The sequence below is a fragment of the Artemia sp. Qi Xiang Cuo genome, chromosome 7 (assembly GCF_049724085.1).
Source record: "Artemia sp. Qi Xiang Cuo chromosome 7, ASM4972408v1, whole genome shotgun sequence".
NCBI lineage: Eukaryota > Metazoa > Arthropoda > Branchiopoda > Anostraca > Artemiidae > Artemia > Artemia sp. Qi Xiang Cuo.
Window position 1 is genome coordinate 74,759,410 of NC_142800.1, and position 17,090 is coordinate 74,776,499.

At 33.0% G+C, this 17,090-nt stretch overlaps 1 protein-coding gene across 1 annotated transcript in view; it reads left to right on the top strand.

The window, feature by feature from the left end:
* The window catches only part of pnt (ETS transcription factor pointed), a 152,300-nt gene extending 137,038 nt beyond the window's left edge, over window positions 1–15,262 (top strand). Inside the window, exons 8-9 of the mRNA XM_089092561.1 lie at window positions 2,862–3,171; window positions 6,795–15,262. Coding sequence (XP_088948687.1) covers window positions 2,862–3,171; window positions 6,795–6,858 — 374 coding nt within the window. The 3' untranslated portion in view covers window positions 6,859–15,262. The remainder of the gene's footprint in view (window positions 1–2,861; window positions 3,172–6,794) is intronic.
* The last annotated feature ends 1,828 nt before the right edge of the window (window positions 15,263–17,090 follow it).

Genomic DNA, 17,090 nt, shown 5'->3' on the forward strand with positions numbered 1-17,090 from the left:
TTAAATCTGTCAGTGGCCCCTAGTCTTCTCAGAAGTTGGAGAAAGAAAGCTTTGGCAGGCTTTTTGGTCCTCTCCTTCTTCAGCGAAGCTGCTCGTCTTCAACGACTCGAACTTTAACGATTTTTGAATATGGAAAGGATATTGACAATACTTTTGGGAGTAAATAAATTCCATCCTTAGGCCTTTCTATCTGTCTTCTCCTTCACCTTTAAGTCTGGTGCTTAATACTCAAGATGTGATTATTGTGAGCTAAATGTGAGCTATTCTTATCTATTGAGCTACTGTTAGCTGTGTGAGCTAAATGCTCAAAATGCGTTTTTTGCTAATATTAATAGAAGTACTGCTCCTAGAGTTAGCTCATCTCTGTCACAACCGGGCTTGAGATCAAATCTTGGATAATAAAAATCTTGGCCTTGAATGAATGGCTATGGAAGTAGTATCCAGAATAGAAATTGATAGAATTGTTAAGGATTTAAAGAATTCGTCGTTTTCTAGTGACGATGCTGTTCCTTCTAAGGAAGTTAAGCTCATTTGTTGACGTGTTGCAGTTTGTTTGGTTTCCTTCTGTCTCTTTAAGTTTTGTGGGTAATGAGAAAGTTACTGAGGGTGAGTTTAGTGCTCCAGATGCATTTTCTTCTTAATTGCTGATTTTGGAAGAAGTATTGCTTCTACGTTTAGCTTTGCTCCGTCCTTCTGCTCCGTACAGTTAGCTTTGCTCCATACTTTAGGTCTAATCTTAAGGACCTTTATCAATGATTCTGGAACCAGTATCCAATTTAAAATCGTTAGAATTATTAAGGGTCTAAGGAATTTATCTGCTTCTTCTAAGGTAGTTATTGGGAACAGTGTCATTTGTTTATTGAGAAGCTCATTTGTTGATTTGTGACGACGTGTTTCTGTTGTTATACTTACTTTGACTGAAGACAAACTCTAAGTTCACTGCATGCGATAGTAGGTTTTAAATAAAAATATGCCTTGTTTTAAGGCCCATTTGCAATGAGATTCAATTAATATAGAGACTGAGCTTGCACTAATTTGAACCAATCAGAATTGTTCATATAATTTTCAGCCAATCAGGAAATCCTATGAAAAATCTGATTGGCTCAAACTAGGGCTAAATCTCGATGTTAGTAAAATTTCACTGCGAATGTATCATTCTTCCTTCCATTTTTCAATTCTTTCTCTTTTTCGTTACAAAACCACTCGTCTTAGAATACTTCAAGAGAAAAAGAATATTCCATGTTGATCTTTTATGAACAAGAAAATTCAAATTGATAAAAAAAAAATATATTTTGTTTGAAAGCTAAGCTATACATCCTACGTGTATCAATCATAGGTGCAGCATTCGCTGCAACGTAGTGAAGACCAAACCAAGACCCATAGTAACTGAAAGTTTATTGCGAAACTTGAGAAAAAATTAATGACAGAGAAAAAATATTAACAAAAATATGTTAATTTTTTTATATATCCCCCACAGCTTTCTCAAGTGGCTTAGTTTTTTCTTGTCTGTGTGTAAGGACGGGTTCACAAATGACCCAGCCAGTTATTGGCATTATATATCTAATATCGGCCTAGTATCGGTTTTATAATTGTGATTGTAAGACAATGCCTTCTCGTCGTATTGCTTTCAAACTTCTAAGAAGTTTTCTTATGAATTTCCTCTGTTGTTTTATTGCGTGAAGCATTCAACAGAGCGTGGATGTGGATTCCTGAATTCAGTATTCAGGAACTTTCTGAATTTATGGCTTGATTCTGGATGGATTCCTGCTAGATCTTAGTAGTAGCAGTAGATCTTCGTTTAGCACTGGTTTCTTTAGCCGGCTGAATTTTTGTGTTGAATTTAGGATTTTTCGCTATAGGAGGGAGTATATTTTCTTGATTTAGTTCTTATTTATCTGATAGATTAACTTCTAGTGATCCATCTTTTTCATGAGAAACAAAAATTATCTGATTTTTTTTCTCTCTCTTTTTCAGCGTCGTTTTAGTGAAATCTAATTTTTTTTTTTATCCTACCATGTGTATTTCCCTGTCATGCTTTATTTCCGGGGCATGGCTCTACAAGGGACTTTGTTGCAATTCTTTGCTTATACTACTAAATTACAAAAAAACGGATAGAAAATAACCTTACTTCAGTCCCTTCTTAAAAATACTCATAAAAATGGATTTGTTGAGCAACGTGAAACCCTGACAAAAATTATGTTGCACATTTTTAGGTCTTCATAATACTGGAATTTAGGGTTTATTTCTATTTAAAGATCTTAAAACTGTAAAGAATATTTTTCTTTAATTTACAAGGCTTTAGTTCCTCTCTCTCTGTCTTCTGTCTCTCTTTCTCTGTCGGTTATGAAAGAATTGAGAACTGAAGAGTAATAGAAATTTGCTATGATATATTTGAGTGACAGGATATCTGACAAATTCACATCTATCACCAATGTATTATATTAGACATTATATAATATAATATTATATAATGTTGCTGTAATTCGATTTATCCTCAGTGTTGATTTTTTATATTTCCAATATTACTAAGTTCTTAGCAAAATCTATATGGCTCTATCTCCTCTCAGTTTATTGACATTTTGACATGATTCTCTCCTCACGACTAATCCCTCTCTAATCCTCCACACGTATCACGAATATATCAGATGTCAAGGGAATTATGCTTTTGTTAATTTTCCATATTACTAAATTCTTACATTGCTAAATATTACTAAATTCCTAAATCCTACTAATTCAATAAATTAACTAAATTCTAATATTACTAAATTCTTAGAAAAATCTATACGCCTCCATGTGCTCTCAGTTTTTTGACGTTCTGACAAAAATCTCCACACAACTAATTCTCCCGTTTTATTTTTCAGGTGCACCCCCTGGAGGTGGGCCGTGCTTTACTGGCTCAGGGCCAATTCAACTCTGGCAGTTTTTGCTGGAGTTATTAACAGATAAAGCCTGTCAGAACTTCATTAGTTGGACAGGTGATGGCTGGGAATTTAAGCTGTCTGATCCGGATGAAGTTGCCAGAAGATGGGGAATCCGAAAGAATAAACCAAAAATGAACTACGAAAAACTATCTCGAGGTCTTAGATACTACTATGACAAAAATATAATCCATAAAACATCCGGAAAAAGATATGTTTATAGATTTGTCTGTGACCTGCAGAGTTTATTAGGGTAAGTATTTCAAATTTGTCTGATTAGATAAGATAAAGTTTTTAATTCGGAAATAGCTTTCACGAACGCACATTGCTGAACTCTTTTTTCGAACTGGCCTTTCCGAAAATTTCCAAAAATGAACTACGAAAAATTATCTTGAGGTCTTGAATACTACTATGGCAAAAATATAATCTACAAAACATCCGGAAAAAGGTATGTTTATAGATTTGCCTGTGACCTACAGAGTTTAATAGGTTCAGTCTTTCAAATTTGTCTGATTCGATTCGGAAATAGCCTTCAAGAACAAACATTGCTGAACTCTTTTTTCGAACTGACCTTTCCGAAAATTGCTATAACTTTTTTTTTTCGGCAAAAAATTGCCGAAAAGAATTACCAAACATGAAACTCTTGGTAAGTCTTTCCAAGTTGTCTTTTTAGATACGATAGAGTTTTAATTTGAAAATATATTTCATGAGCAAACATTGCTTAACTTTTTTTCTCGAATTGGCAATCCCAAAATCTGCCAAACTTTCTTTCGGCTAGAAATTGCCAAAAATGAACTACGAAAAATTTTCTCGTGGTTAAGATACTACTATGGGAAAAATATAATCCATAAAACATCCGGAAAAGGATATGTTTATAGATTTGTCTGTGACCTACAGATTTTCAAATTTGTCTAATTAGATAAGATAATAAAAATAATAAGATAATAAAGTTTTAATTTGAAAATATCGTTTGCGAGCAATTATTGCTGAACTTGCACGTGTCTTCTAATAAAAATACAGCAAAAAAAAAACAAGAATGAAAAAAAAATATAAATCTCAACAACTATAAAAGTAGATCAGAAAAAGTTAAATGATCAGTATAATAAAAAAGAACTGCTAAAATATATTAAATGTATTACAACTAAAATAAGAGAGCATATTAATTTAGAATGTGGTAAACAGTTGAAAATGGGGTTAATATTAACATTACGAAAAAAAAATATATCCTCTTTTACTTTTCCCTTATGCAGTAAATTGGGGTGATTATAGGGGCCTTTTGGCCTTTCTCCTTTGGAGGAAAATCCTGATTGGACTGTGGTTGGTTTAAATCAGTTTATTTAATGAAATATTGGGTCATTAAAGAAGTTGATTGGAAACAAAAGCCACCGTATCCATTTTTCCATCGTTGAGCAAAGAGCAGGAAAAGTCCTTCTAATTGATTTGATTTCATATTGATTCTTTTTTTATTATTATTATTATCATTAATTGGGTTGGAAAATTAGATTTTTAAGTCTATAAATTGAATAAAGAACAAAATTATCGAAGTAAAACCAGTTGATTTTCAGTCCGACTCGAATTGTGTTTGTGCAGTAATAAAAAAAAAAAATCCAAATCAGATACACATAGATCTGAGGAAATTATATTTAAGGATATCGAATAAAATGGTTAATTATTTTAAAATGCCTTTACTTTGCTTATAATGTGCTTTTTAAAATTACAAATGAAGTGTTTTTTTAAGCTTTGTTTTTATAGTTTCTTATAAGATTTAAAAAAATTTACTACAGTATAAATATATTAACGGATTTTCCATTATATAATAAACGGATTTTCCGTTTCCGAGCGCTTTGACCTGTGTCATTTCTGAAGAAACTTTTCACTGCTGTTATATATTGATACTCTTTTGCACTCTTTCTGTAAAGAGTATGTTCCTGCCATCTATAATTCATTTTAGGAGCAAAATGTTTTATATCCTATGCGTTTTGGCCTATCATAACTAATCATGCTCTATAGACTCGTATGTTATCAGATGGATCCCGTAAGATTAACGCCTTGTTTAATAAATTTACTTATACTTTGAAGACCCAAGCATTTATTGCAAATCTAAAACATTCTGTCGTCTTGTATTCCAGTTCCAGGGTTGCCACCAAACCAAAAAATTTCGTAACGTCCAAACTCTTAAAAACGTAACTTTTTCGTAAGTTTTGATAGGAAGGTCTCTTTTCAAGGCAGGGTGCCTTAATTTTGCTATCAAGAGTGGTACTTAAGGGGGGGGGGAGGGGACATTTGTTGCCTGCATAATTTGAAAAATATATTGTCAAGAATGAGAAGTTCAGAATGTTATTATAGCTTATTATGCGAGTAAGCGAAGTGGGTATTTTCTCATTTTAATAACTGAGTGAATGTGTTATAAGATTAAATGACAGCGATGTGAAAGAATGTCCATACTCATGTCAGTGTAATTAAAATGGGAAAGCGGATTTTTTCACGGGGGGGGGGGGGCCAGATTACTCAGAAAATGTGAAACTTACTCATTATTCAAAAGCGTAACATAATTGTAAAATAAATTCAAAAAAATAACAAAAATGTAATGTTTCTAGGACCGCGACGTAAAACGTACCGTTTTATTTAAAACGTACCAAAAATGGTAGGAACGTAACCTTGGTGGCAACCCTGTCCAGTTCTATATCACTTGATGAAGGGGTGTTAAATCGATCTACTTTGAACTAAATGATACGATTGCCATCTACATTTTCTGAACGAACTTCTTTCGAATCTCCCATTAAAATTTTCTTAGCCTAACGGCGCACAAATTGAGATTCATTTCTCTGCTTTTTACGTTTTAGGCTAATTTTGTCACTCTAAAGTAATTTAGACTATTGATTCAGTTGTGATGATTAGTTTAGCAATATCTCAACTGATGAAATTGATAGAATATACTCAATTTATATTCTTTATTATAACCTCTAAAACTCCTAAGATTTTCTTAGCTAAATACATTTTTTTCAGCAGTTCACAGTGACTGTTGGTAGATATTTGGCTGTTAACTATAATTTCGTGCTAAAACGTGGGTTTTAATCCTATTGGTTTATGTCCGAGGTGTGTCAATCATATTTTTCTTTTTTTTGGAGATACTAGTAAACCTGATTTTTTAAAAATTTGATTGGCTATAAATTATCCTGCGTGAAATTTGAAGCAAGTAAAAAGGCCAAAAATTGTTTGAATCACAAGACTGTTTAAAAGGTGTTTCCTCTGCTTCTCTGTAGTTAAATTGCATAATTAGAATCTGGCCTGAATTGGGTATTTAAAAATTAGCATTTTGTTTTACGATGGATATAAAATAATCTATTAAATTACTTATTTAATAATCGAAAAATAATTTTTAATGAATAATTTATAAGATTTTATAATTTTAATACTTATAATAATATCCACTCCTTACAACTTAAATTAAAGGGGTGTAGGAGAAATAAATTACTCCTTAAGAATATGCACTAGAGGGAGGCTAATATGTGAAATTTTAGCAATAAAATTGATGAAAAGTTAAATTCAAGCTGATTGGCTCTTCTGTGTAAAAGCTAAGCCATTAAAAAGAGTTTTGACTTATAATTTTTTCACTAGTAATTTTTCTGTGGTTCTTACCAAGGTTGCCCCCCCCAAGGTTGCCCCCCCCCCCAAGGTTGCCCCCCCCTAGTGATTCATCACTATTTATTTTGATTTTATATTGCCTCAATAAAAAATCACTAAATTAGCGCATAAATCACTAAACTATTGAGGACAATCACTAAATCAACCAAAAAATTACTAAAATTTAGTGATTTTATTCCGTCGCCGGGTGGCAACCCTGGTCCTTAGCTTTCTTTATTTCATTTTTTTTAGGTACACTGCAGAAGAACTTCACGCAATTGTGGAACTCAAACCGGATAAAAAGGACGAGGATTAGACTCAAATTCAACCACCCTGAATTTACAACAGTCTTTCGAACAATCATAGAAATGTTTTAAAACAAATTTTTATTTGTTTCATAGCCATGTGGGGCCAAATTTTTGGCTTTTGCCATAACGGTATTCTAGACAAAGATACACGTCGTGTAAACCATGGTTCTCAGAATATGTTTGTTACCTGTTTTTGAGTGCCTTAGTGAAATATTTGCTACAACGGTTATGCTTGAGGTATGCAACCTGAATTCATTCAATCGATCTGTCGTATACCAGGTCGGTCCCAGCGCTGCCCTGATGTCAAACATCTTTACTATTTTTCGCCACAAACTATTAGAAATGTTTTAAAGTAATTTTTCTTTTTTATTTTGGAGTTACTAAATAATATAAATTAATTATGTTGATAGATTAAACATTATTATTTTTTTTTTCATATCTTTAAATAGAAATTATTTGCTTCGTTGAACTTCGTTACTTTTTTTACGAGAAATACTATAAGTGTTCGGCATCTGCGTGGCTCTCGGCATCTTGGCATCATAGCTAAAAGAGAATTTAAATAGAGCTGATTGGAAATTGATTTTTCTTTCATTATTAAATTCGAAAATATTTGATAAAAAGCTAATTTGAAATGCAAGCGATTATATGACCTTGATTTTATACTTTTTTACTTTTATAATTTTGATCTATCTTTTTAATAGTTATTTATTTGTTTCTTAATAATAAAATATTACTCAAGAATTCATGGACTAATTTTAGAGCTCTAATCACTATTTTTATTTTGTATTTAATAAATGATGTAAAAATTTATAAGGTAAATGGGTTCTGATCTTCAACCAGTATATACTACGGAAGTATTCATAAATTACATCATTTACCTGAATTTTTTATTTACATCTTGTTAATTCGAATCGGGTTGCATTGAGACTTTTCAGGGCATTGCCGAAGTAGCTATATACCAAAGTTTTAAAAGTATTTTTTTTTACCCTGATGTCGTGTACAGGGGCGTTTTATGTGATGAAAAAAGGTGTTTTTCGCCTGTCGTTAATTATTTTACATTTCCTAGAAATTTGTCTTTCTGTTTGTGCATTTCCATTTTGTCTGTGGTTAAGGATCGCCTTTTTTACCTGTTTACCTTACTCTTGTTTCCCACTGATGCGATTTCACGCAAAAACGGCGATTTTTACGCGATTCGTCAAATTTCCTCCGCTTTTTTGCTGCAACTTAATGCGTCACAACAGTTCAGCGGCTGTGTTGAAATCTACTGAGCTGTTGAAAATCGCATCCGTTATTCTGAAAGCTTACTGCAAGTAACTTTGCAAGTAACTGAGAAACTCATTGCAGTAACTGAGAAAACATAAATTGCAAGTAACTGAGAAACTCATCATGTTTATCAGGAATTTTTTTTACTAACATTTGACAAACAACACTTAACCCTTCAGATTAGCCCTTTGAATGTTTTTCTTGGCTTCTAGAACTTGATTTAGCCTATTCCAATCCATATGCTTTTTAAATATCGAGCAATATTTTTTTCCGATTTTTCGACATCTGCTATCCGTGAGCCGTTTTGCGTTAAAAAAAGAATCGCATCAATAGGAACCAAAAGTTAGGGTCACAGCTTCAAAAATTTTGCTATGTTTGTCGGTGTTGTGTGTCAGGTGTTTAAAAATGTGAGGTTTTTCACCAGCCGACAAGCTACACGCGACAAAATTGTGCCACAAAACCAAACGTTTTAAATATGATGATAAATTGAAAAACAGAATAATCTTAGCGTAAAATAATTATTCGCAAACGTAGCTAATAAGTTAACATTAGTTTGTTTTTTTTTAAATCGTTTTTCTCATTTTTTTGTGCGCCAGATGTGCGTCACTGATACCAAAAAAGGCGTCGCTTGCTCGGGAAATTTGCTGTTGAGTCACTAAAACGTAAGCTTTTACGTGGAGACGTTCTTTTGTAAAACTTGTATTATTTTTAAGGGTTACTTGAGCTAACAATCTATGATACGTTAAACAGCAATAAAGAATATACTATAAAAATTTAATACATAATTAAGAAAGAATTTAATAATTAATATATAATTTAATAAAGAATTTAAGAATAAAGTACTTAAATACGAGAATGAATGATAGAATAGAAAGAGATTTTTTCTTAGCCTAAAATCATTATTCGCAAGGATAGTTAATAAGGATAATGTTTTTTCAAGGATAATGTTTTTTTCCGCGCTCTGACAGCTGCAGTTAGTCCGCTGTATATTACCGCCCACCCAAATGTAATTTGGGTTTAATTGCCGCATTTAGTCCGCTTAGCAATTACTGTACACCCAAATGTGTCAGTGATGACGGAAAAAGTGTAGCTTGTTGGGAGGCTTGCTAATAGTAACCAAGCCTTACGTGGCCCGTTACCCGCGTGACCTGTGGTACGTAAGCTACCCGTGGGCGTACTTGATTCTTTTCAGTCGGTGCCAAAAGAAAATCGTTGGTGCTCTTGAAATAACCTGTTTTTTTGGCTAGAAACACTTGTTTACCAAGTTCTAAAAAAGCACAGACCAAACACTATATGAAACTATAAACTGAAGCTAAGTACCCAAGGGCGTACCCAGTGGGGGGCTTGGGGGGTTTGAATCCCCTCTGCCCCCCCCCCCCCCCCGAAATGTTTCTTTGGATAAATCAGAAGTGTCATTTAGTGACTGAGTTTGGCTCTAATGCTTAATCACGTGAACTTTCTAAAGTTCTTTTCTCTATTCTGCCTGCACGAGGCGCCAATTAGGGTGGGGGGGACTTTGTCTAGATTTTGATATTGTTAAAACAAACTGAAAAAGAAGCACCAATGCCTCACCCCCTAGATCGTATAAAATATTTTTTTGTCTCTTAATTAAAAAATCGAAATAATTTCACCCCCCCCCCCCCACCTATATGCTACAGTTTTGTGAATTTGTGCCCCCTGTTTGCTTACCTTAGAAATTACTCTTGGCGCTTCTCTGATATTGCTGTCTATCTATTATTTGGATTCCACTGTGAACAGATCTGCTGTTTGTACCCAATCCCCTCCTAGTAATCTCAAAATTTGTATTATATATATTATATTACTTATTTTTGTATTCGTATTTTTCATGCTTTTCATCTGGTTTTGGTGCTTTGTTGAACCTGTCACCCCCGAACTAAATTCCCACGTACGTGCTTAAATCCGAATAAAATTAATTAATTAAATTAACAAAATTAATTGTATCCAAAATTAAGTCTAATGAACATTCAGTTACAGATTTGTATTAGAAATTAAACACTAGGCAAAAAAGGCACCTTCCAAAATTTTCTAAAGAGGGGAGGGGGAATTCAGTAAAAGAAAAGTTGAGTTATGGAGTGACGGGGTCTAAAAATTGTGTTTTATCTGAAAAATGCCACAATTTCTCAAATTTAACCTAAATTTGTAGTTTCATGTATCTTCTATTGAAGCCTTTTATTTCGTCATCTCTAATGGCTACCCTTGCTAGAGCTAAATGCAGATAAAAGGGGGAAAAAGTTTGCTCTTGATCCAAAAGTTACTTTCATCAAATTATTTAAACGCCTTATCAGACAGCGGTGTAACCTTCATATGTTTAAACCCTTAATCAAGGACGGTTTTTAGCATATGGTAACCAAGTATATTCTAATAATAATTTCTAATAATTCTAATAAAAGGAGGTGCTATATCAGCAAACATTTTTATGGTATTTCATCGGTGCTAATTTATTTAGTTTCTACCAGATCTGATCTTTACTCAGATCAATATATAATTTTGATTTAATGATTACTCATTTAACTGCTATAGTTATGCCTACTTTTTTTCTCTATTGTTCTCTTATCGCTTCCATTCGATACAAAAATATACTATAAATTTATTATATTTATTATTGGATAAATCTTAAAATATATAATTTTTATTATTACATATTGTTATCACGTCGAAAATGGATTGATGTATTTTGCATTTCATTTTTTTTTATAGGGGAGTAGAAATAAGAAATATTTGTGTTTTTTTTTAGGATTAATACAAGAAAAAAAATCTATAAACTGGTTCTTTAAAATATATATTATCTAAAAACAGTGCTTAGACGTGTCTGGCTTCGAATTTAATTTGCTCTATAGCCCATAAAATTAGGTTTGATAGTATTTTTAGCCTCTTTTTTTGTCTTGATCATGGCCAATTTTTTAAAATATATTTTTGAAACCGATTGAAATTTTTGAAACACGATTATGGTCACTTTTTTTTAAGCTGATTCGTATTTTATGTCTCGATCGTGATATATTTTCTCTCTGTTATGAATTAAGTACGCCGGAAAAATTCGTTAAAAAAAATTGAAACTAATAAAATGTTTTTGAATCTGACTTAAAAAAAATTCTGGCTATTTTGATATGATCCTTTTTTTCTGATATTTAAACCATTTTGAATTTTTTTTTTAAACTGATTAAAATAATTTTTCAACATATCTTCTCTGTTACGAAATAAATGTGCCACTGGAAATTCATGAAAAATTAATACTTGAAATTCTTGGTGCCTCTCTCTTCTGCAAGTTTTTGTAGTTGACATTACCCTTATAATACAAATAATATGTCTTATTACCCGAGACGATCCCTGACAATAAGTAAAATACGGAAATATAGTAATTTGGTAATTCCTTAATTGGTAATATAGTAATTTGGCAATATAGTAATTTTCCATTTAGTAATTTGGTGCCTTGTTAATTACCTCTTGACCCTAAAAAATCACACATCTTAGTTTCTCGTGAATAAAAATAATATAATTTAAAGTCCTACACCAAGGTCATCGAAAAGCTCTCATTTTGACGAAAAAGTACTATATCGTAAAATGACTATGTGTGTCTTCTTCTTCTTCTATTTAACAGCAGGCGGGCTTTTCAGTGATACTATTTAGCCCGTGTCTTGAAGTCCTACTGTCAACTTTCTTCTATTTCTTCTATGAAATTCTCACAGTTTGTTCATAGATTAATGCATAAGGAGATGTGGCATGTTTGAAATTCTCACAGTTTGTTCATAGATTAATGCATAAGGAGATGTGGCATGTTTTCTCTTTTCCGTAAGAAGTTACCGCCTAAATATTTTTAAATGTTCTAGTAGTTCTTTAACAATTTTATAGTTGATATGATTAATTGACAGAGAAGATATTTCATTCACACATAATGCATAGTGTTTACTTGATTCTGACATGTTTCATATTGGTATATCTGTGTGTTAATTGCTATTTTTTAATTATTTTACTATGGAAATACAAAAAAAAGAAGTATTGCTCGGGAGGGGGGGGGGGGTCAAGTTGAGAGAATTGAAATTGAAGAAGTATATGTGCTTAAGGTATCATCAGAAAGTGTCAAATTTTGTTTTTTCGCTTAAATGAAGTAGAATTTTCTTTTTTAAGTTCAGGAAAGGGCAGTCCCTTAAAATATTTTTGCATGCCTGTTCGGGAAAACGTAAAAATTTACCTCATAGAAATTATCATTTGATCAGTTTCACCACTTCGGGTTCCCTCTTGCGCAACCCGCTTTGATTGACAAAATGACATAAAATGACATATTTCAAAATGACACAAAATGACATAAAGCTCGTCGACAAAAATGACATTAAATATTACTATCTTTTCCGTAAAGTTTCGCCGTCAAACTTCAAATTCTTTACAGCTCTCGATGATAGCTACATTAGCTAGTTCCTTGGGAGAAAACGCTAATAACCCCTTTGTCTTTATGAAGGTCAGCCGAAGCCGAGGCTCGTAAAATGATTCTAAGGTACCGCATCCTCTTAATAAAATGTAAGATTTGCAATTTATGTTTCTAACTAATGTAATTACAATTTTTTTTTTTAAGGACACACAGTACTTCCTATTTTTAGCATAAATAATTTACAGTTTTGTTTGAATTTTAATTCAAATTTTAGTCGTAAAATTTTTATTCACAAACAAGTCTACTTTGTCGGTCGTAAGATTATGACTAAATTAAACAATTTTCAATTACTCAAGTAATGGAAAATAAAATTAAGAAAACGTTTAAATCCAAGAATAACGTTTAGGTGCCAGTTTATTTTATATAGCAAAGTATATTTTCAGCATCAATAAAGTATTTTGTAAAAGCTATAAAATGTCAAGAATTTCTTTTTTTTTTTTACAAAAAATGGAAATCATTAAATCACATACAAATATACTGTAACAGCCAAATAGTATTAGTAACTTACAAGTGTGGAAACTGGGACTTGTGTCGACAAAAAAAAAAATCACCGACACCATCTAGCATTTGGCGTTTATTTCAAGCATCGTAATTATGTTTTCTCAGAAACTGAGATCAGGCACGTACTACTACACTCATTTTACTTATTAAATTAATTGCACTAATTTCGCCTTATTATTACGCTGAAAAAATGTCAAGAAACGACGGACGTTAAATGGCGTTGTTGACTTTGTTTTGTTTAAACTAGCACCAGTTTTCAAATATTTTTGTCCAGCCTGGTTTAATATTAAAAATGTGTTTTAAAACCGTATTATTTTCTTCAAGCATTAATCATAAAGTTACTATGAAAATTACTCTAAAATAAATTTTTATTTCTTCAAACGCATGTTAAACTCACATTCAGAACTACATCTCAAATTTCTGTGCCTGCGTAATTAATCATTTATTGATAATTTTAATAATTTAAGATTAATGATTTTTTGCAGCTGTACAAATAATTTGTTATAATATTACTGATAAAGCAGCAAAAATATCAGATGTGGCAACACTGTATGGGAAACAATTAATTTTTAAAATACAAATTTGTGAATTTTAATAATCATTGCATCGCGGAACATCTTCTGAAATAAAGGCTTATTTTAAATTTATTATTTACCAGCAATGCGCTTTACATTTTTTATTATTCCACCCCTTAAGGCATTGCAATATTCTTTTTATTTTCCTACCTTCCTCTGGTCACTAAACAGATGAAATAAGGGGTTACCAAAGGACCCTTGGTTTCTAATTTATTATTAAGGGATTAGCTCTTTCTCTTTATTCCATAAAAGCACCGCACGCATACTTTTTTTTACCCCTACTTCCTCATCTACAGATAATCCAAACAATAATCTTGATATTAAACACATGAAATACAGGGTTGTCAAGGGATCTTCGGTTTTAAATCTGTTCCCTCGAGGGATTGGCACTTCTTTATTTGTATTTCTTTCATGAAGGTAATGCACAACATGGCGTATTCTCTGTATTTTCCAACCTTTCTCTACTAAGAATGACCCAAATAATGCCGTTTTATCATTAGACATGTCAAATAAGGGATTACCAAAGGACCTTTGGTTTTTAATCTTTCCCTGTAAAGGATTAGTGCTTTCGTCATTTTTCTCTTCTGTAAAATTGGATGCACGATACAGAATGTTCTTTTTATAATCCTACTTTTGTCTACTAGGAATAATCCGAATAACGATCTTTTGCTTTACATAAGACTCTTTATTCCGTTTCTTGAATATATAATTGACCTTATTCCAGTTCAGCCCTACCTTTATTAATTATATCCTATCTGCCCCTCTTTTCCTCATCATCATCAAAGGTTATTTTAATTGATATTGGCTATTAAGTAATTTATGTGAACACTGCAAGGCCTTATCCAGGAGGGGATGGTGGTAGTTAGGGGGTTTACCCCCTTCCCTGCCCCCGAAATGTTTGTCCAACTCGTAAAAACGTAAAAAAAATGAATTTAAACAAATTTTTGTTGTGCTTTTTTAAAGTTTGGTTTTGTACACCCCCTCCCCCCAAAAAAAATTCTTGATACGACCCTGAATCAACGAGAAACTATGTTAAAAACGTAAGAAAATCAATTTTTATTTTAATTTTTGCTATGAAATTGTGTTACAAGTTGTGTTTTTTTTTTCTTAATTTATCATTTATGATGATGGTGACGAAATAAATCCAAACGAATACCCTATTAGCGCTGAGCTCATTTAGAGTGAATTATGCCATGGTTGTTGACTCATTGATATAATAAAAGTTTTATTTATAATTTGATAAGTGGAAATTTTTCTTTAAATATCATATTCTGAATGCACTAATTTATTTAGTGCGACACATTTGCGTGAGAACAATCTCTACTTAAGGTTCTGTAGTGCGGATAATTTGCGTTTGAAAATCCAGCGGGCTCTGTTTTCCCAGTGGACACGTTTACTACAAGTTATTGAATATTGTGAATTTATGTTCCGCTATATGTATAAAGTTAGAATTCTCTCGGCCGAACTATAGTGTCAAATCTTGTGCCTTGTAATTTTGTATATTTACACTTTTACATGTATTGACTTGAGTATTTTTTGAACGTCTTGGAGATAATATGTTTTTGTAAAGTTTGAAATTCGGTTTATTTTGTAAATATTGCGCTTATTTTCAATACTATGAATACAAGATCAAATTTACTATTTTGTTGTTTAGTAAACGTGAGATTTTGACAGAGAAATATGACACGTTGTATGCACGTGCGCCGGGTTGCTCCTAAGTCCATATCCCTCTCCCCCTCCCAAAAAAAATCTTAGAAATGCCCCCCCCCCCTGCTTAAATTTCTGTGTATATGCCTGATAAGACATCAGGTTGTTGATTTCCGGTAGACAGCGGAATGACATCCGGGTGACAGCAAGATGACCCAATTTTGTAGCAAATAAAGGTCAAATTAGGTTTTGTAAAGTATGTGGACTTTTGCTAAATACATGGGAGGCCACCACCCCCATCGCAACCCTGTTACTTACGTCTGAGTTCAATTTTTTTATTTATTTTTTTTACAGTGCCTCGACATATAAGATCTATCGTTATCTGTTGAAAACTACTATTTTCACTATGAGAGGGGTATTGTCACAAATTTTCAGTACCCATGATGCATGCTTTGTCTAAATAAATTACCGCAGCTGAATGCAGTTCAGAGGTAAAATCCCCCTCCGGAGTTACCTGAAAGACCATTTATGGAAGGTTTGAAAATCATGCCCTTAAGGGTTTAAACCCTTAAATTAATCGGAGGTTAATTCCTCCGATTAAAAATTCAACTTGTCCCTCGTCTAATAGCTGGTCTGCAAATATGCAATTCTATATTACTGTTTGTATCACGGTCAAGGCAGTAGCGTTGACTGAGTAAAGATTAACGTGTCTACTTTTCACCTGGCCCCTTCGTGTCAAAGGGATTGTCACAGGAGCTTTGAAGGAGTGTCATTTAATTGTAAGTTTTAGTTCTCTTACAAAGGATCAAATGTAATCGGAGTGCAACTCCTACCCGTGCAATTTTTTAACCCCTGTTGTCACCAGTGGTACTGGATTAAAATTTTGAGATAGATAGGTGTAACAATTGTGTCTCCAGGAGGAAGGGGAAATAATCCACACAGGCCCAAGGCCAAGGGCTCAAATTGGCCCATTCTTTATAGATAGCTACTGTCAGAAAATGTGGGCTTTTACACCTTTTTAAACGAAGTTTATGAAAAAATAGAGATAACTACGATCGAAGACGCAAATTAGACCCTTGCACTTCCGAAATCAGTGTGCCTGAGTTGACATCAAGTCCTAAAGTTCTGATTCAGTTTAAAAACGATTTAAGTCTAATCTTTGGACTTACTGGTGCAAACACGAGGGAAAAAAAGAAAAAAAAAACATCGAAGTCCGAGCTGCGAAATTTCGAGGACGCCGTGCAAAAACGAACTAAGTCCTGGCTCATTGAAAAACCGAGTTAAGTTCACACTTGGCACAAAAATGAGCTAAGTCCCGAACCGACGTAAAAAAAATTATAGTGCCAAGCAGTGGAATTTTGGTGACAGAATGTGAAATCGAGTCAAGTCCTGAATCAGCACATAAATCATGCTAAGTCAAAGCTATGGATTGATTCAATACTGAAAAGATATAATTTTGCTGTCTGTGAAAAAAAAAAGCTAGGTCTAGAGCTCATGTAAAAAGAGTTAAGTCCTGCTCTATGCTACGACGGGATAAGTCCAAGCTTCAGACTGATTCGGTGAAATACTGTTCGAAGTCCTGACTCCTCAGAAAAAAAAATTAAAGCGAAGCTACGGACTTAAACAGTGCAAGCAACCCAAATCCTTAATCAGAGTAAAAAACGAGCCAAATCTGGGCTCGATGCTAGAATATTCTACCACCTGACTCAGTGTAGCAGCGAGCATAAGTTAGCATTTAATGTGAAAATGACCGAGTCCTGATTAAGAAAAAAGCAAGCTGAGTCTTGGCTAGGTAAAAAGTTCAAGCTGCAGA